At 42.8% G+C, this 20974-nt stretch overlaps 1 protein-coding gene across 3 annotated transcripts in view; it reads left to right on the top strand.

The window, feature by feature from the left end:
* OBSCN (obscurin, cytoskeletal calmodulin and titin-interacting RhoGEF) overlaps window positions 1-20974 on the top strand; it is a 258005-nt gene that overhangs the window by 126399 nt on the left and 110632 nt on the right. For all 3 annotated transcript variants that reach the window (XM_060684486.2, XM_087894267.1, XM_060684487.2), the window contains 13 exons: window positions 3392-3658; window positions 4667-6001; window positions 6948-7226; window positions 7529-7607; window positions 9466-9590; window positions 10954-11151; window positions 11976-12005; window positions 12204-12302; window positions 12847-13068; window positions 14893-14959; window positions 15915-15940; window positions 16837-16959; window positions 20087-20226. In XM_060684486.2, the coding sequence (XP_060540469.1) occupies window positions 3392-3658; window positions 4667-6001; window positions 6948-7226; window positions 7529-7607; window positions 9466-9590; window positions 10954-11151; window positions 11976-12005; window positions 12204-12302; window positions 12847-13068; window positions 14893-14959; window positions 15915-15940; window positions 16837-16959; window positions 20087-20226 (2990 nt within the window). The remainder of the gene's footprint in view (window positions 1-3391; window positions 3659-4666; window positions 6002-6947; window positions 7227-7528; window positions 7608-9465; window positions 9591-10953; window positions 11152-11975; window positions 12006-12203; window positions 12303-12846; window positions 13069-14892; window positions 14960-15914; window positions 15941-16836; window positions 16960-20086; window positions 20227-20974) is intronic.

Genomic DNA, 20974 nt, shown 5'->3' with positions numbered 1-20974 from the left:
CTTGGAAGAATGTAGAGAAGAGCAACCAAGATGATGAGGGGACTGGAGGCTCAAACATATGAAGAACGGTTGCAGGAACTGGGCATGTCTAGTTTAATGAAGAGAAGGACTAGAGGAGACATGAGAGCAGAGTTCCAATATCTCACAAAGAAGAGGGAGTCAAGCTATTCTCCAAAGCACTTGAAGGCAGGACAAGAAGCAATGGGTGGAAACTAATCAAGGAGAGAAGCAATTTAGAACTAAGGAGAAATTTCCTAATGGTGAGAGCAATTAACCAATCAGAAGTCAGAAATTGTCCCTTCAGAAATTGTGGATGCTCCATCACTGAAGGCTTTCAAAAAGTGACTGGACAACCATTTGTCTAGAATGATTTCGGGTCTCTTTCTCAAGCAGGGAGTTGGACTAGAAAGCCTCCAAGGTCCTTCCTATTATTATTATAAATTATTATTCTATGTACTATGTTCTATATGCTAAGTCTTTAATTGAGGATGGATGCAAAATTATCCCTTCTAGAGGAAGAAATGGACATAGAAGAAGTTTGCATGAAAAGCGAAGTTGTTCAGCACAACAAAGAATGAACAGTTAGTGAATATTGGGCTGTATCCAATCAGAGTCAGTAGTCAGGAAAGTAAGGTCCTGCACCTAGGCAGGAAAAATCAAATGCACAGGAAAAGAATTGGTGATATCTGGCTCATCAATAGCAACTGTGAGAGGGATCTAGGAGTCCTAGTGGATCATCACTTATGTATGAGCCAGCAGTGTGCTGCAGCAGCCAAAAAAACTAATGCAATCCTAGGCTGCAGCAACAAATGGATAGCATCAAGGTCAGAAGAAATGATAGTATTGCTTTATACTGCACTGGTTAGGCCACACTTGGAATACAGGTAGTCCTCGACTTTCAACAGTTCATTTAATAACCATTCAAAGTTACAACGGCTCTGAAAAAATGACTTATGACTGTTTCTCACATTTATGATTGTTGCAGCATCCCCATGGTCACATGAACAAAATTCAGATGCTTGGCAACTGACTCATATTTGTGATGGTCGCAGTGTCCTGGGGTTCCCCTTTTGCGATCTTCTGATGAGCAAAGACAATGGGGAAGCCAAATTCGCTTAAAAATTGTGTTACTAACATTAACAACTGCAGTGATTCACTAAACAACTGTGGCAAGAAAGATCGTAAAATGGGGTAAACTCACTTAACAAACATCCCACTTAGCAACAGAAGTCTTGGGCTTAATTGTGGTTGTACGTCAAGAACTACCTGTACTACATCCAATTCTCGTTACCATGATACAAAAAAGATGTTAAGACCCTAAAAAATAGTGCAGAGAAAAGCAACAGAGATGATTAGGGGGCTGCAGACTAAGCCTATAATGAACGATTGAAGGAGCTATGTATGTCTAGTCTAGTAATGGCAAACATTTTCCCAAACCGGAATGTGTGCGTGCATCTGCGTGCATGTGCCGGAGCACCGGAAATCCAAAGACCAGGTGGCCAGCGCATGCATGCGCATGGCGGAAACCAGAAGAGCAGCTGGCGATGGTACGCATGCCATAAGTTCGCCCTCACAGGTCTAGTCTAAAGAAAAGAAAGATATGGGGTGACATAATAGCAGTGTTCCAATATTTGACGGGCTGTCACAGAGAAGAAAGGGTCAACTTATTCTCCAAAGCACCTGAAAGCAGGACAAGAAACAACAGATGGAAACTTATCAAGGAGAGAAACAACCTGGAATTAAGGAGAAATTTCTTGACAGTGAGAACAATAAATCCATGCACCAGCTTGTTTCTCGGAGCTGTGGGTGTTCCATCACTGGAGGTTTAGAAGAAAAGGTTGGAAAACCATTTGACCGGGTGGAATCAGGACTCCTGCCTTAGGCAGGGGGTTGGACTAGAAGACCTCCAAGGTCCCCTCCAGTTTTATGAGTCTTCTGAGTAGACTGCTTCTTAAGAACCTCTCGGGACAAGCTTAATAATTTTTTTAAAAAAATGAAATAAACAACAAACAGCTAAGTGAGATTTTTTTTTTCTTAGAAAATTATAAACAGATTAAGGGACCAAATGCATTTAGAATATGTTTTTGGAATTAATTATAAAGAATCCTTCTGGTGGGAAATAGATTTGTTTTGACTATTGCAAGACAAAATAAAAGAAAAGCAATTTTAAAAATCGGACACCAGGGGGAGCTAAATACCATTTGTTTGTTTGTTTGTTTGTTTGTTTGTTTGTTTGTTTGCTTGTTTGTTTATTTTTCACATTTCTAAACTGCACGTCTTCACAACTAATTAACTGGAACATATAAAATGATGCAAACAAAAAATAACATTGAAAATATTGAAGGGCACTTTTGAAAAATGGAATTTATAAATTAGTAACAAAAATGTCAGAAGTGAGGTTTGCTATTATAGATAAACAGGATAAACAGTGTCCCAAAATATTTTGGAAACAGTGGTAGATTAAGAATATTTTTTAACAAGACAAAGATGACAGGTGGCAATGACAGTTATGAGAATGACATGGAAAGGATGTCACACTTGCTGTTTTAACTCAGTTGATGTTTTAAAACTCAAAGGGGAAATACAGATAATTCACCAAGAGAGTAACCTGGATAATTCTTTTATATTGGATTTACAAAACAAGCTTGTTACAGGTTTGAATAATCTTGTGAGAAAGGACAAAGAAGAATAACAGAAGAACAGAAAAACGGAAGGGACCTTCCTTCTGAAACAAGATGGTTGGATTAGAAGAAATTTTAAAAAAATCAGATTCTACAACAATTCTTGAGTGGACTAAAGATTAAAACTTTCAGAAGTAAAAGAAAGGCTTATAGAGCTGGTTTATTTGACCAAGGTTCAAATAAAATGTGTTGTTATTTCTGGTAACCCTTAATGGATTTTCTGCTGACCGAGGACTCAAAAAATATTGCTTTATGGATTTGTCTATAGATTAAAAAATGGGATATGGAATGAAGAAATCACTGGTTTTAAACCAAGAGAGGATAAAGAGTGTATTGTATGACTATTGAAATATATTTTCAATCTCCACTATACTTTTACTTTCTTTACTTTTTGTGCTTTCTATTTTCTATTCTTTTATCTTGTCCTTTGCACTTTTCTCTCTTTTTCTCTTTCTTTCTTGCTGCATTAATTTTACTATTGTAAATGTGTGTGTGTAACCTTTTTACATTTTCCTTGTATGAGATATGAACCAGTTGCCAAGTGTCTGAATTTTGATCGCATGACTGCGGGGATACTGCAGTGGTCATAAGTGTGAAAAAACAGTCATATGTCACTTTTTTCAGTGCTGTTGTAACTTTGAATGGTCACTAAACAAATGGTTGCAAGTTGAGGACTACCTGTAAATTGGTTTTCGTGTTTTGAATTTTAGAACCTGTTGAAGTCACTCAGCCTTTGGTTGACCAGTCTGCCACGCAAGGAGAGAAGGCCAAGTTGCAGTGCGAATTGTCCAGTGAGACCCAAGAGGTGATTTGGGTCAAAGGGAAAGAACCAATCCAACCTGGAGGACGATATGAAATCATCTCCGAAGGCAAAAAACAGACACTCATCATACACGATTTTAAATCTGAAGATGAAGGATCCTACACCTGCATCGCCTCACCTGAAATCAAAACTTCTGCCACTCTTTCGATTGACGGTAAGTTAGAATCCATACAGGTAATTCTTGACTTACGACCACAAGTCATGTAGTTGTATCGGGGTCATTAACCAGCAGAGACAAGCACAACTAGGACTAGAACTTCTGTTGCTAAGCAAGAAGATTATTAAGTGAGTCTCGTCCGATTTTAGGATCTCTTTTGTTAGGGTTGTTAAGCAAATCACTGCAGTTGCTAAGTGAATTATAATGTCATTAAGTGAATCTGGTTTCCCCCATTAGCTTTGCTTGTCCCAAACTGCCTGGGAGATCATAAATGGAGATCAAGTATTCCCAGGATGCTGCAACAGTCACATATACGAGCTGGCTGCTCAGAGCCAGAATATTGAGTTCCTGACTATGGGGATGCTGCAATGGTTGAAAGTGTGAGAAGCGGTTGTAAGTCACTTTTTCTCAGTGCTATTGTAACGTTGAATGGTCATTACATGAATGGTTGTAAGTCAATGACTACCTTTACTGAAACAAGTGATTTATGACTGGTTCTCACACTTTCGACCATTGCAGCATCAAAGATCTCACATGACTGTCACAGCATCCCTATGTTTATGTGATCAAAAATCGGGCACTTGAAAATCAGTATGTTTTTACAAGTCGCAGCATCCCAGGATCATGTGATCACCTTCCCAGCCAGCTTCTGACAAGCAAAGTCAATGGGGGAAGCCAGATTCACTTAACACCCATGTGATTCGCTTAACAGCTTCAGTGATTCTGAGAGAAGAAGAAGCATTGCAAAAAAGGTTGTAAAATGAGGTGTGACTCACTTAAATGCCTTGCTTAGCAATGGAAATTTGGCTCAGTTGTGACCTTAAATCGAGGACTACCTAATACTTAATCTAGATTGATTGGTTGATTATTGATTAATTGATTCTAAAATCTGTTGAATGGGAATTTGCAAAATTTAGATTGTCCTGTAGATCTTCCTCTTCTTTTATGTCTAGAAGTTGCCATGTCCTGACTTCCTAATAATAATCTCACCATTTCATTTCTTAGATTCTCCAGTGTCCATGTTGAAAGAAATGGTTGAGGAAGCACCAATCTCTAAAGAGCTAATGAAGGTAGCGGATGAAGAGGTTCAACCCAGCTTGCCACCCGAAGCTGCTCAGGAAGGTGACCTCCACCTTCTGTGGGAAGCTCTGGCCAAGAAGCGGAGGATGAGTCGTGAGCCGACCTTGGATTCAATCAGTGAACTGCCCGAAGAAGACGACAAGCTTCAGAAGAGGAAGAAGGAGGAAGTGGAGATAACCCAATACTACTCCGAGGAATACTCTACTTGCGATGAATCTGCAAAAGCTGGAGAAGCAGATTTCTCCATCACAAGTTCAGATGATGAATCCAGAGCCGGGACACCTTCCTTAATCACCTACCTTAAGAAGGCTGGATCAATCACAGTGAGTGTCAGTCGCAAAGCCGTAGAGAAAGTACCTCAAGATCAGCAGAAGGTCAGTAAAGAACCATCTCCTCCTGCAGAGTCAACTGAAATGGAGATCACTGAAGGTGACTTGGAGGACCCTTCTATATCTCAAGCTGCAGTCAAAATCCAAGCTGCCTTCAAAGGTTACAAAGTGAGAAAGGAAATCAAACAGCAGGAACGTCCGGTCTTTGCTGAGACCTTCAAGGACTTTGTTGGCAAGATAGGAGACACCCTCCATCTGGAGTGCATGGTCCACAGCAAAACAGACATGACAGTCAGTTGGCTGAAAGATGGGAATGAAATTAAGGATGGGCGGCATTATCACATAGACAATTACAACGATGGGACCTGTTCCTTAATTATTGCCGGTGTGGAAATGAACGACAAGGGCAAGTACACCTGCGAAGCGTCCAATAAATTTGGCAAGGTCTCCCACAGTGCCAAGGTGACCATCCAACCTCAAGCACCTTCTCGCAAACCGAAACCCGCCAAGCAGCTTCCCGACAGTGAATCAGAGAGCTCGTCCGGCAGTGAATTAGACGACGCTTTTCGTAAAGCTGGACGGAGACTCCACAAGCTATTCAAGTCCAAAATCTCCACCGAGATCTCCGACGTCGACGAGGAACTGTTTGTCAGCGCGGACGAGGGAGAGATCGAGGCAGTGGATCGTCAGACCTATCGGGAAGACGAACGCTACATCTACATTAAGTTTGAAGTTCACATGGAGGCCAAAACAGCTGCAGGCCGGTTTCGGGAGATGTTTGCTGCTATGGGTATTCCTGTTGAGATTGACATTTTGGACCAGGGTCCTAAAAAGATAGAGTTGCGTATTGGGAAAGCCACTTCACCACCTGCAGGACAGTTGCGGACTTTGGTTCAACGGCCACCACCTACTTTGCTGACCTCTGATACTGGTAAGTACACAAGGTTTTGTAGGAGGAGGAGTGGCAGGACCCGGTGGTAGTGTCAAAAGAGGCATCAGCCTAGAATCCCTATGTAATCACAAGTGAACTAAATCCAATTGCCCTTGAATTCTATTGACCCTTATCTAACTCCTAGCAGGTACTAACTGTTAGTTGAGAAGATTCCTGCACATAGGCACGTGTACCAATAAATCAGATTAAGGTGAAGTGTTAGTACCGCTTTACATTGCACCGATGAGACCGTATTTGGAATACTGTGTCCAATTCTGGTCACCATTGTACAAAAACGGTGATGAGACCATAGAAAGAGTTCAGAGAAGAGCAACAAAGATCAGAGATCTGGAGGCTAACATGATGAACAATTGAGGGAACTAGGTATGTTAAGTCTAATAAAGAGAAGGACTAAGAGTGATAGCAATCTTCCAATACTTGAGGGAATGTTACAAATAAGAGAGGGGTGAACCTATTTCCCAAAGCACCTGAAGGACATTAGAAGTAATGGATGGAAACTTATTAAGGAGAGAACCAACCTAAATTACAAGGAAACTTCCTAGCAATGAGAGCAATCCATCAGCACAACGGCTTGCCTCTAGAAGTTGTGGGTGCTCCATTAATGGAGGTTTTCAAGAAGAGACAGAACAGTCATTTGTCTGAAATGGTATAAGGACCACCTTCTTGAGGGCTGGACCAAAAGTTAAAGGAGAAGGAAAAGCTGAAGGAGCAGTAGATAGACAAGAAGGAGAAGGAAGAAAATGAGGAGGAGGAAGAGGAGAAGGAACTGTGAGATTCTTGGTGCTCTCTGAGTTTAGTTGTTTTCTTGTAGATGTTTCATGACCCAGCTAAAGAACATCATTAGTGCTAGAAGGGAGTGAGGTTTGTGGAGAGAAGGAGGAGACAGACATATAGTTTTGCTTTTATTGTTCTTTATGCATTCTAGCTCCGATCTTCATCACTGAGCTTCAAAATCAAGAGGTGCAGGATGGTTACCCGGTCAGTTTCGATTGTGTGGTGATTGGCAAGCCGATGCCGACTGTCCGGTGGTTTAAAGATGGCCGTGTTCTTGAAGAGGATGACCACTACATGATCAATGAGGACCAGGAAGGATGTCATCAACTGATCATCACGGCGGTGGTCCCTCTTGACATGGGGGTCTACCGCTGTGTGGCTGAAAACAGCATGGGGGTGTCTTCAACAAAAGCTGAGCTACGAGTAGACTGTGAGTCTAAAGCTGGGATGTGGGAAACTTGTTCAAAAATTGAGCATAACTGAGCATAATCCATCCATCCATCCATCCTTCCTCCCTCCCTCCCTCCCTCCCTTCTGTAAAAATCACTGATCTGAACTTACTTGATTCTTGCACAATTGTCCACCTTCTCTTATGTTGTTTTTGAGAAGTGTTGCTCTAAAGCAGTGTTTCTCAACTTGACCATGGAATTCTGAGAGTTGAAGTCCACTGATCTTAAAGTGGCTGAAACTGAGAAGCATTGCCCCTAAAATCCTCTTTTTACCATTCATTAGTAACCAGCACAGACTATGATACAGCCGGAGATGCAACGGAGACCTCCTCGTACTACAGCGCCAAAGGTTACCTGTCCAGGTAAAAGCAATATTATTTATTTATTAAATTTATTTTCCATCCATCTCATATCAAAATGATTCTGGGTGGAAATCTATTATCAAATATTATTTTCGGATGTATGTTTATTCCCCTGATTAGTTTGCTTCCACGATTTTTGAGACAGTTCCCTTGTTGTGGCACAATTTTCTTGCACTAAATGGATCTTGCACCACATAATTTTTCTGATTAACTCATTTGATGTCCTGAATGTTACAGGTTAAAGGATCAATAACTCTTTGTTGATCAGGAATAAGTTAGATTTCTGCAATGTTGAAAGCATGACTGGTTTCAAAATGTTTCAAGTTGGATGTATTGTTGAACGACACACATTTATTAAAATAATCCAGGATGGTGAATATCACCCTCTTCCATGTGGTTGCAGAATTTCTGATTTGGTTGTTAGCTTTTTAAACTAACCAGTTTGGCCTACTGGTTAAGGAATCAGCTAGAAACCAGGAGATTGGGAGTTCTAGTTCTACCTTGATATGAAAGCCAATGGTAACTTTGGACCAATTACTAGGAGGCAGGGATTTCTAATTCTGTTTTAGGCACGAAAGCCAGCTGGTTGACTTTGGGCCAGTCACTGGGAGGCTGTGACTTCTAGCCCCACTTTAGTTATGGAAACTACCTGGGTGACTGTGGGCCAATCTCCAGGAGACAATGAATTGTAGTCCTACCTTGGGCATTAAAGCCAGTTGGGTGAGTTTTAGTGGTTGCTAAGAACCTATGCACAGGAATCTTCTCAACTCATGGTTAGCACCTGCTAGGAGTTAGATAAGGGTCAATGGCTCTCAAAGGAGGTTGGATTTAGTTCATTTGTGACTACGTAGGAATTCTAGGCTGATTGCCCTTTTGACCCTCCCCCTAGATTCTACCACTTCCTCTCCTACTTTGCTGGGAATGCTTTAGTGGACCCTGCGTGGAGCTAGGAATAGGACTAGATGAACTCTAGATTTCCAAGTATTTGAATCTATATTGGTGGTCCCAGTAGTCCACTTACCTTTGTACTGGTTCAGAATTGGGAGCATGCGCAGAGCGTCTGTGATGACATCTGGGAAGGTGGTTCTCCCGAACCGGACAAACTGATAGAAACCCACTACTGGGTGGTCCTCAATTTACAATCAAAATTGAAGTTACATCAGCACAACCATTTTTCAGATTTATGACCAGTGGTGGGTTGCCCCCAGTTCAGACCGGTTCTATAGAACCGGTAGTAAAACTAGAGGGAGGCTCCGCCCACCAACCCCGACGTTATCAGAACGCTTCTGCACATGCGCAGAAGAGCGCGCGGCCCCATTGTGAACCGGTAGTAAAGGTAAGTAGAACCCACCCCTGCCTACAACCATTGCAGCATTCCCATGGTCATGTGATTTACATTTGGATGCTTAACAACTGACTCACATTTATGACAGTTTCAATGTCCTGGGATCACATGATCCTCTTTTGCGACCTTTTGACAAGCAAAGACAATGGGGAAGCCATATTTATATAACAAATATATAAGCTAACTTAACAACCAAAATTACTCACTTAACAAATGTGGCAAAGAAAGATCGTCTAATGGGGCAAAATTTACTTAACAACTATCTCATTTAGCAACAGAAATTTTGGGCTCAGTTGTGGTCGTAAATCGAGGACTACCTGTATTAACTTCTGAATCAGAACAGAGAGCACACATCCCTTTTCTGCATGCCTCCTGTTTAAGCAGGGGGTTGGACTAGAAGACCTCCAAGGTCCCTTCCAAACCTATTATAAATTCTAATTATATTTGGAAGTTGGCTTTGTATGTCAATCATTTGTGTTGCCCTCCCTCTCTTCCTACCATCTCTTGAACCAGCCGGGAACAAGATGGAGTGGAGTCAACAACAGAAGAGGAACAGTTGCCTCAAATCACGGATGAACTTCACGATATTCACGTGGCGCCTGGAGCCCCTGTTGCCAAATTCCATTTAAAAGTGAAAGGTACTGGGGTAGTTCCCATTCACACAATCACTTCTTGCATGCTGGTCTTTGTTTTCGGAGTTGTTCAGGCACCTGACGTTGAGCCTGACATTGTGGGTTGAAAACTGTATAATTTGATTTTGGTTTCATCTCGCACCACCTCAGGTTCTGGGTTCAGTTCCAGCCACTGTGTGCTCCGAAGGATTCTGAAGCATTGCAGCATTAAGCAGATTTTTTAAAAAAGAATTTCATTATCTTGAATATTCATTATTCATTATTGTGATGCAAGTTCCACCCTTTTTGTATGCAACCAACATTACGATACAAAAGGGGTAGAGCTTGCATTGCAATAGGAGAATCAGTTTGGTGTAGTGGTGAAGGCACCAGGCTAGAAATGGGAGACCCTGAGTTTATAGTCCCATCTTAGGCAGGAAACTCTTCACCAGTGACTGGCAAATTCTGACTCAAGAAATCTCCCCTGCATGGATTGCCCCTGTGACTATGTAGGGCAGATGGGGAGGAATCTAATTACGAGATTACAAGAATAGAAGTGAGCAATCAGGTGAGGAGACCAAAGTCATTGGTAGCCTCACATTGCAATGGTAGCCTCACATTGCAATGAAGAAAGACATACAAAGACAATTTTGAAGCTACTAAGGTTATTGGATGAGCAGGGACAAAAACAGCCAAGGAAGTGATTGAAGCCTATGAAATGGACCCCTTGTCAGTCAACAGGCATGCTGATTTACCAACAGCTTAGGAGGCGAGGACTTGGCAGCACAAGGAAACAATAGCTAACTTAATAGACAGCCATTAACACCCCAATCAACAACTAAAAAGCCACACACAACAAGCACCATGTAAATGCAGAATAGCCCAAAACACACCCTCTGCTAGTGAGAAGTTCCCTGAGGATCGATGGTGGGTTGCTACCGGTTTGCCCCGGTTTGGGAGAACTGGTAGCAGCAGTGGCAGGAGGCTCCACCCACCCACCTGGATGTCATCAAATATGATCTGCACATGTGCAGAAGCTTCTGTGCATATGCAGAAGTGGCACGTGCACAAGCAAAGCGGTAGCAAAGGTAAGTGAAACCCACCACTCCTGAGTCTGTGCTCCAACACGAGTCCAAAAGCTTGGAAGACAAAACCTCTCGTCCCGCTGACTGACTCAGGTTGGATCCTGCAACATTATCCTGGGACACCTATATTTGCCTCCATTTGCAAAAAAATCTCTGATTCTCAGCATTGAATGACCAAAAGGAGTTAGTGGCACACTGTGGTTAGTCAAGTAACTGAATGGGGCATTAAATAGAACAATGATGGATTCCTTGATTAGTCTTATAGCTCATATCTCTCTCTCTGTGTTTGTCATATGTCGGCCCAGGTTTTCCCGAGCCCCGTCTCTACTGGTTCAAAGACGGTCAGCCATTACACACAAGCGATCATCTCCAAAGGACAGACAGCTGGGAATTTCACGCTCTGGAAATTCTCCAGGTCACCAAAGAGGATGATGGCCAGTATTCTGTCTTCATCACTAACTCTGCTGGGTCTGCTTATTCGGCAGCCAGGCTCATAGTCGAAGGTGAGTTCATACAGGCTGAAATGGTTGTTAATGTTATTCCTTGATAGGCCAAATCTGCCCAGCAGAACTACAGAGTCTGGACTTTTCATATTATGGTGTCTTTTGAAAAAAAAATCCCCAACTTCTTACTCTAATAGATGTTTCAGAGGCAGCTTAAAGCAATATTGTTCCAGCAGGCAGTTGTCATTTGGTTAAGGAATGATGCCTTGGATATTCTTTTATCCACACACTAGTAATGATGCATTTTTTAAAGACTATTGTATCTTGCCTAGCATCTGGTGGGATTGGGGCAATTTATCAGTAATGCAGAAATGACGGATGGATGGATGGAAGAGAGAGAGAGAGAGAGATGAGACAGGCAGGCAAGCAGGCAGATAGATAGATGAGGGATGGATAGATGGTAGATAGACAGATAAAAGATATATGGATGATAGATAAATAGAAATAGATGAGAAAAGAGAGAGGGGGATAGATGGATGAATAAATGACAGATAGATCGAAAGATAGATATAGATGATAGATAGATGAAAGATATATGGATGATAGAAATAGATGAGAGAGATGGATGGATGGATGAATAGATGATTGATAGATACGTAGATAGATAGGTAGATAGATAGATAGATACATAGAATGAATGAATGAATGAATGAATGATTACAGGGAGATGATAGATATAGATAGAGGGATAGAGGGATGGATGGATAGATGAATAGATGGGTAGATAGTTGAAAGAGAGAGAAAGAGAGAGAGAAACAGAGAAGAACGCAGAGAGAGGGAAAGAGAGGTATAATGAAATAATTTCACTCTTTTTTGTCTTGCAGGAGCTGGTGAGGACAGAAAACCAGAAAAAGGTAAGAAAATGCAACAGGTGAAATATCAAAGTAAACTGTGGCTAAAGTTCCATGTGTTTTGCTTGAAGATTGCTTTGCCCAGATCAAAGCAGTTTGGATGCTTGGTCCATGCAAAACCAAGCAAGCTTAGTCTGAGTTGGGGGCTTATTTTTCTCTCTCTCTAAATTTGTCTTCTGCTTCATATATTTTAATTTTCAGACATTTATGAGCAGCTAGTGCCACCAAGATTCCTCGAAAGATTTACCAACAAGAAAGTGAGGAGAGGGGTCAGCATCACCCTTTCAGTGAAGGTGGAAGGTAATAACCTTAAAGGCCATCCCATCCACTTCTTTTGACTACAGCAGTCCTTGACTTATGACTACAATTGAGCACAAAATTTTGTTGTAAGCGAAACATTTATTAAGTGACTTGTGCCCCATTTTATGACCTTTCTTCCCACAGTTGTTCAGTGAATCACTGCAGTTGTTAAATTAATCACCCGGTTTTTAAGTGAATTTGCTCATTAGAAAGTCTTAAAAGGGGATCACATGAACCCAGGACACTGCAATATGAATCAGTTGCCAAGTGTATGAATTTTGATCATGTGACCATGGGGATGCTGCCATGGTCGTAAGTGTGAAAATGGATCACAAGTCACTTTTTTCCAGCATCATCGTAATTTTGAATGGTCACTAAATGAAGTGTTGTAAATTGAGGACTACCTGTACTGCGGTCATTTTTCTCATCCTTATTATTTTGTGTCTGTATAAATCAACAATCCCCCACACACACCCAAAAAAAGTCTTTCTGTAGCATCTTTGCCCCCAAAACCTCACTGCTTTTTTTCACCCTTTTCTTTTAGGGACTCCATCACCCTCAGTAACGTGGTTGAAGGAAGAATCTCATGGTGAAGACATCCTCTGGATCAGGTCGGACACTCCAGGTTATAAACTGGCCAGTTCCAATATGCAGCACAGTCTGATCTTATTGGATGTGGAAAAAACCTACAGTGGAAACTATACTTGTATCGCCTCCAATCAGGCTGGTCAGTCTATCTGCAGTGCTTCATTGGACGTTTTGGATGGTAAGTCTCTCTTTCTCTGTCAGTCCATCCGTCTGTCTATCATCTATCATACTTTTTTTTTTTAATTAAAATTTATATACCGCCCTTCTCCCTGAGGACTCAGGGTGGTGTACAGCCAGAATTAAAAAACATGAAATACAAATATTAAAAACAGTTAAAATATATATAAATTTGGCCCAAAATTAAAAATACAAACAAATTTCTTCCTAAGCCAGCCCGGCTTGCTGGAAAAAGTGGGTTTTAAGGGCACGGCGGAAGGCACTAAGGTCTTGGATTCTCCTTATCTCTGGGGGCAACTGATTCCAGAGGGTAGGTGCCCCCACAGAGAAGGCCCTCCCCCTGGGGGTCACCAGCCTGCATTGATTGTCTGATGGCACCCTGAGGAGGCCCTCTCTGTGGGAGCGCACGGGACGATGGGAGGTCGTTGGTAGCAGCAGGCGGTCTCGAAGATAGCTAGGCCCGATGCCATGGAGCGCTTTAAAGGTGATAACCAGCACCTTGAAGCGCACCCGGAAGACCACTGGGAGCCAGTGCAGCTCGCACAGGAGCGGTGTTACATGGGAGCGCCATGCTGCTCCCATCACTACCCGTGCTGCTGCATTCTGGACCAGTTGGAGCCTCCGGGTGCTCTTCAAGGGGAGCCCCATGTAGAGAGCGTTGCAGTAGTCAAGGCGAGAGGTCATGAGGGCGTGAGTGACTGTGCACAGGGAATCCCGATCAAGAAAGGGCCGCAACTGGCGAATCAGGCGAACCTGACAAAAGGTCCCCCTGGTTACAGCTGTCAGATGTTCCTCCAAGGACAGCTGCCTATCCAGGAGGACTCCCAGATTGTGAGCCCTTTCTACTTATCTATCTCTACCTACTTACCTACCTAACTTATCTATCCATCCATCCATCCACCTACCCACCCACCTACCTACCTATATCTATCATCTATTTTATCTGTCATCCCCCCCACCCATCATTTCTCCGATCTACCTACATCTGTCTATCATGTCATCTGTCTGTCTGTCTGTCTGTCTATGTCATCTGTCTGTCTGTCTGTCTGTCTATCCTATCTATCTATCTATCTATCTATCTATCTATCTATCTATCTATCTATCTATCTATCTATCTCTATCTTCTATTTCATCTGTCATCCAACCATCCATTATTTCTCCTGTCTACCTACATCTGCCTATCATATCAACTACCTACCCACTTACCCACCTACCTATCTCTCTCTCTCTCTCTCTCTTTTATTTGTCAGCCAGCCAGCCACTCCATTTATTTATTTATTTATTTATTTATTTATTTATTTATTTATTTATTTATTTATTTATTTATTTATTTATTTATATGCTGCCCTTCTCCGGAGACTCAGGGCGGCTTACAATGCGTTAAGCAATAGCCTTCATACTTTTGTATATACTTGCTTAGTAGGGCTTCCCCCCCCCCCAAGCGATGTTCTCTTTTATACAAAGTCAGCTTATTGCCCTCACAATCCGGGTCCTCATTTTACCTACCTCGAAAGGATGGAAGGCTGAGTCAACCTTGAGCCTGGTGAGATTTGAACTCGCAGTAATTGCAGGCAGCTGGTGCTACCTAATAGCACTTTAGTCTGCTGCACCACCAAGGCTCTTATCCACCCCTCTACCTACCTACACCTATCTTGTCCTACCTATTGAAGCAGAAGAGTTTATGGCGAGGAGGAAGAGAATGGGTATGGAGGAGGAGGATGACAATAACTGTAGGCTCCTTGGTGCTCTCTGAGCTTGGTAGTTTTCTTGCAGACATTTCATTACCAAACTAGGTAATATCATCAGTACTACCATTCTCTTGCAGTGAAAGAGGCTGAGTCTCTGACCCAGGAGCGTGTGATGGTGACAGAGGCCATCATGACATCAATTGGGTAAGTATGTCATAGCCTGGCCAAATATTAATGAAAATATATGTTACTCATAACATTATATTATTTTAATTACTCCAGTACAATAATCTTGAATTCCCAATCCTTCACATTACTGAATTACTGGGAACCAACACCTAAGCGAGAGAGGACCCTTTCTTATATACCTTGATGGAATATAAAATGCACTATTACTGAAGCTTCTTTAAAAACATATTTGCACTAACTTGCTGATTGCAATTATGAAGAGAGCAAAAAAAGAAAAAGACTATGAATAATATTTCTTTGTCATTTTAGTCAATGTTGCGCAGAGATGTGTAGTGTATCTCTATTTTGGTTGACATTGAAAGCTTCACTTGTTCAAAGACTGTAAGAAAGTTATGGTCTTTAAAAAAAATATATTTGAGGTTCTTAAATATTTTTTTTATGAATTCTGCCATGGTATGCTGGAACAACTGTTTGCTTCAACTATCTGTTTAGAGGCCCTGTGAATTCCTTCCTTCCTTCCTTCCTTCCTTCCTTCCTTCCTTCCTTCCTTCCTTCCTTCCTTCCTTCCTTCCTTGCTCTGTCCCTCCCTCTCTCCTCCCTCCTTTGTTTCCTTCCTTCCTTCCTTCCTTCCTCCCTTTTCCTTTTCTTATTCCTATTCTCTTCTCTCCTTCCTCCCTTCCCTCCTCCCTCCCTCCCTTTCCTTCCTTCTTTTGTTTCTTCCTTCTCTCCCTTCTTCCATCCTTTTCTCTCCTTTCTTCCTCCTTTCTTTCCTTTCTCCCTTTCCTTCCTCCTATTTTCTCCTCCCTCCCTCGTTTCCTTCCTTCCTTCCTTCTACAATAAGCAATTAAGGCTTACATACAGCCCCATTGGCTTCTATCCACTCTGGCTTCCAGATTCAATATTGGTCAGGAAAAATGGCTAGAATAAAAATCTATATAGGAAAATGTGACTCGTTTTTCCTTTTTTTCAGAGCTCAAGCTTCTGAAGCTGGAAAAGGTAGGGAAAACTGTCAAAACTTTATATCTACTAACTTTCAAATGTTTTTTTATGTAACTCTGGCTTCTATTTCATAGTGTCTTTTCTAATAATGATCAATTTCCCATTAAAAACATAAATTTAAAATTCTCCCCTCACACTTCAGCTGCTTTCATTTTGTAATAATAAAACAAAATTGATGGTGGAGGTGAAATATCTTTGAAGGTCTTTGGGCACGTTTGAAATGTTAACTTTTCTTGAATAAGCTTGTTCAGATCTACAGTATTTAAAATTTCAGGTCTGTTCAGAAATGATATTACAGAATCTCTAAATCAGATCAACAGCCTAAACCCAATATGGCCTTGGACATAAACTGAATTGGAATAAACAGAGTCATTTTTCAGAATCAAATCAATGACTCAAACTTTTTATTTATATTCTGCCTTTATTATTTTTACAAGTAACTCAAGGTGACAAACATATCTAAAGTGCTTTCCTTCTCCTATTTTCCCCACAACAACAACCCTGTGAAATGGGTTGGGCTGAGAGAGAGGGACTGGCCCAAAGTTACCAAGCCAGTTTTCATGCCTTCGTGCAATACTATATCTCACCGACTCCTGATGATTGGCCCATGGTCACCCAACAGGGTTTCGTGCTTCAGACAGGATTAGAACTCCCTGTCTCTTGGTGATTGACCCAAAATCACCTAGCTGGTTTTGATGCCTAAAACTGGACTTGAACTCCAGTCAGCTTACCCAGCTGACTTTCATGCCGAAACTCACAGTTTCCTGCTGATTGGCCCACAGTCAGGTAGCCAGCTTTCAGGCATCATGTGGGACTAGAATATACTCTCTCCCATTTTCTAGCCTGATGCCTTCACTACTAGACCAAGCACCATGTTCTTTCTTTTTTATCAGGAGAGCACATGGAAGGAGAAACAGCTCGGAGTCAGATTTCTCTAACCGAAGTGGGAACCGAGGAATTTCTGCAGAAACTGACATCTCAGATCACGGAAATTGTATCTGCAAAGATAAGTCAAGGTAACAGAGGTTCAAGTGAACTAAATGCAGGAAAACACTTGAAAATATTGGATTTGAGGCTATCAGTTTGAGATAGGACTATTTGGAAGGGGGAAATTACCTGAGTGAGCATTAAATCAAGTTGATAGAGATATAAGACCAAAGTTTGTTGCCTCATTAGAACAATCCCTTAGATTTGCAATGAGAAATGTTTGCTTGTAAACACAGAGATGATCAAGGGTGTGGCTGCTAAACCATATGATCAACAATTGAGGGAACTGGGAATGTCTACTTTACTTTACTTTACTTTAATATTTAAATTTATATACTGCCTTTCTCCTGAAGGATTCAGGGCGGTGAACAGCCAGAAATAAAAAACATCAAATACAAAATATAAAAACAATTTAAAAATGAATTAAACAATTTGGCCCGACAGTTAAAATCCCCCATTAAAAATCCAAATTAAAATACACAATTGGAGAGATTAGGCCAGCCCGACTTGATGAAATAAAAAGGTTTTAAGGGCCCGACGGAAAGTATGTAAGTCCGGAATCGTCCGTATCTCTGGGGGGAGCATGTTCCAGAGGGCAGGTGCTCCCACAGAGAAAGCTCTCCCCTGGGGGCTGCAAGTCGACATTGTTTGGCCAACGGCATCCTGAGGAGCCCCTATCTGTGGGAGCGTACTGGCCCGGTGGGAGGCTCTCGGTGGCAGAAGGCGGTCCCGTAAATATCCCGGTCCTAAGCCATGGAGCGCTCTAAAGGTGATCACCAACACCTTGAATCGCACCCGGAAGATCACCGGGAGCCAGTGCAGCTCACGCAGGAGAGGTGTTACATGGGAGCGCCATGACGCTCCCATAATCACCCGCATGGCCGCATTCTGGACCAGCTGGAGCCTCCGGGTGCTCTTCAAGGGAAGCCCCATGTAGAGAGCATTGCAGTAGTCCAGGCGGGAAGTGACGAGGGCATGAGTGACGGTGCGTAAGGAGTCCCGATCCAGAAAGGGACGCAACTGGCGAATCAGGCGAACCTGATAAAAAGCCCCTCTGGCCACGGCCATCAAGTGCTCTTCTAAAGACAGCTGTGAGTCCAGGAGGACACCTAAGTTGCGAGCCCTCTCTGTGGGGGCCAGCGACTCGCCCCCAACAGTCAGAGATGGCACCAACTGACTATATTGGGACGTCGGAAGCCACAGCCACTCGGTCTTGGATGGGTTGAGTTTGAGCCTGTTTCTCCCCATCCGGATCCGTACGGCCTCCAGACACCAGGACATCATGTCAAGGTCATCATTGGGGTGGTCCGGGGTGGAGATGTACAGCTGAATATCATCAGCGTACTGATGGTACTTCACCCTGAAACCATGGATGATCTCACCCAGCGGCTTCACATAAATGTTGAACAGAAGGGGCGAGAGGACCGATCCCTGCGGCACCCCACATACAAGGGGCTTCGGGGTCGACCTCTGCCCCCCTGTCAACACGGACTGCGACCGGTCGGAGAGGAAGAAAAGGACCAGGGATGACATGACAGCATCGTCCAATATTTGAGGGACTGCCATAAAGAATAGGGGGCCAACCTATTTTCCAAAGCATTTGAATGCAGGATAAGAAGTAATAGATGGAAACTATTCAAGGAGAGAAGCAACCTGGAATTAAGAAGAAATTTCCTGATAGTGAGAACAATTAATCAGTGGAATGATTTATCTCCAGAAGTTGTGGGTGCTGCATCACTGGAGTTTTTCAAGAAAAGATTGGACAGCCACTTGTCTGAGATGGTATAGGGCCATGATGGCGAACCTATGGCATGTGGGCCAGAGGTGTCATGCAGTGCCCTTTCTGTGGGCACGCAAGCCATCGCCCCAGTTCAGCTCTGCCACGCAGGTGCGAGCGCCTCCTGCTGGCCAGCTGGTCTTTGAGTCTCTGCCACATGAGACTCTGCCACCCGGGTGTGTGTGTGTGTCATGCGGGGGGGCCACACGTGCATGCACGGGGGGATGTGCGGGGAGAGGCACATGCATGGGGGCCATGCATGCATTGCGTTTGGGGGGTTAGGCGTGCACTTTGGATACTCGGTCCAGAAAAGGTTAGCCATCACTGGTGTAGGGTTTCCTACTTGAACAGGGGATTGTACTAGAAGACCTCCAAGGTCCCTTCTAATCCCTTTATTCTGTATTTTGTACATATAGACCACAATTGAGTCCAAAATTTCCATTGCTACGCAGAACAGATGCTGTGAATTTTGCCCCATTTTACGGCTTTTCTTGCCATAGTTGTTAAGTGAAGTATTGCAATTGTTAAGTTAGTAACACAGTTGTTAAGTGAATCTGTCTCCCCCCATGATTTTGCTTATCAGAAGGTTGCAAAAGGGGATCACATGACCCCAGGACACTGCAACCGTCATAAATATGAATAATTTGCCAAGCATCTGAAGTTTTGATCATATGACCAAGGAGATGTTGCAACAGTTGTAAGTGTGAAAAATGGTCATAAGTCACTTGTTTCATTGCTGTTGCAATCAGAATAGAACTGGAAGGAACCTTGGAAGTCTTCTCCTCCAACCCCCTGCCATTTCAGATAAAATGGCCATCCAGTCTCTTCTTAAAAGCCTCCAGTATTACAGCACCTACAACTTCTGAAGGCAACTTCTGTTCCACTAGTTAATTATTCTCACTGTTAGGAAGTTTCTCCTTAATTCCAGGTTGCTTCTCTCCTTGATCAGTTTCTATCCGTTGTTTCTTGTCTTGCTTTCTGGTGCTTTGTAACTTTGAATGGTCACTGAATGAACTATTGTAAGTCCAGGACTATCTGTGTTCTCTACTTAATTCTTTGCTAAGAACTTTCTCCAATAGCCTATAAACAGTGGTGGGATTCAAATAATTTAACAACCAGTTCTCTGCCCTAATGATTTCTTCCAACAACCAGTGTGCCAAACTGCTCAGAAACTTAACAACCAGTTCTTCCAAAGTGGTGCAAACTGGCTGAATCCCACCACTGCCTGTAAGTCTGAAGAAAGTCTGGTGTGTCTACAGGACAGAGATTGGGAAGGCTGAACAAAATACACCTGAGCACGTTTTAAGATTGGAATTCTTCTTCAAAAGAATGGAATTTCTGACTATGACACTTTTTATTCACTTTCCCTTCCATTTCAGCTTCCCTCCGAATTCCTGGAGCTGACAGTGACGATGAATCAAAGACACCATCGGCATCTCCACGGCATGGCAGGTCCAGACCTTCCTCAACTGCTCAGGAATCTTCCTCCGAATCCGATGAAGGGGATGCAAGGGGGGAGGTAGGTAGGGCATCTGCAAAATTAACGTTTATGCACGTTTTCCCATAGGGAGAAAAATAAGACTCTTTGGAGGTGAATCGGAAAAATGATTGGTGGGATCCTTCGTGCTCTCTGAGTTCGGTGGTTTTCTTGCAGACATTTCATGACCCAATTGGGGAACATCATCAATGCTGGAAAGGAGGGGAATTGGAGGGGAAAGAGGAGGAACAGGAGCAGGAACAGTAGGATAGGGACAAGGACCGTGGAGTCCTTGATCCTCTCTGAGCTTGGTTGTTTTCTTGCAGGCATATCATTATCAAATTAGATAGCGTCATCAATGCTAGAAGGGAGAGGGGTTTGCTCTCTGTTATATACAGCCTCTTCTAGCACTGATGATATAACCTAGTTTGAAATATCTTCATGAAAACAACTAAGCTCAATTTTCAAGGACCAAACAGTCCTCCTCCTCCTTCTTGCTCCTGCTCCTCCCTGAAAATCCTCCTCCCTTTTAGCACTGATGATGTTACCTAGAAGTGTCTGCCAAAAAAAAAAAAAACAAGTCAGAGAACAGCCTTTGCGGCAGCTGGGTGCAGTGGGGAGAGAGGCACTGGGCCACCTAAGTAGTGAAGTCAACTTGTGCAGTTCAGCTCAACATGCAGGCTGGTGCATATATGCATATGCGTGCAGTCATGTGCACCAGCCTACCGCTCACGCGGTATGGTTCCAAAAAGGCCATAACTCAGTAGTGGCTCCTGGCCCAGGGAGGCCC

The sequence above is a fragment of the Pantherophis guttatus genome, chromosome 4 (assembly GCF_059756535.1).
Source record: "Pantherophis guttatus breed Tessera chromosome 4, ASM5975653v1, whole genome shotgun sequence".
Classification (NCBI taxonomy): Eukaryota; Metazoa; Chordata; class Lepidosauria; order Squamata; family Colubridae; genus Pantherophis; species Pantherophis guttatus.
The sequence above is the reverse complement of the archived record's forward strand: the minus strand, read 5'-3'. Positions and strand labels throughout refer to the sequence as shown.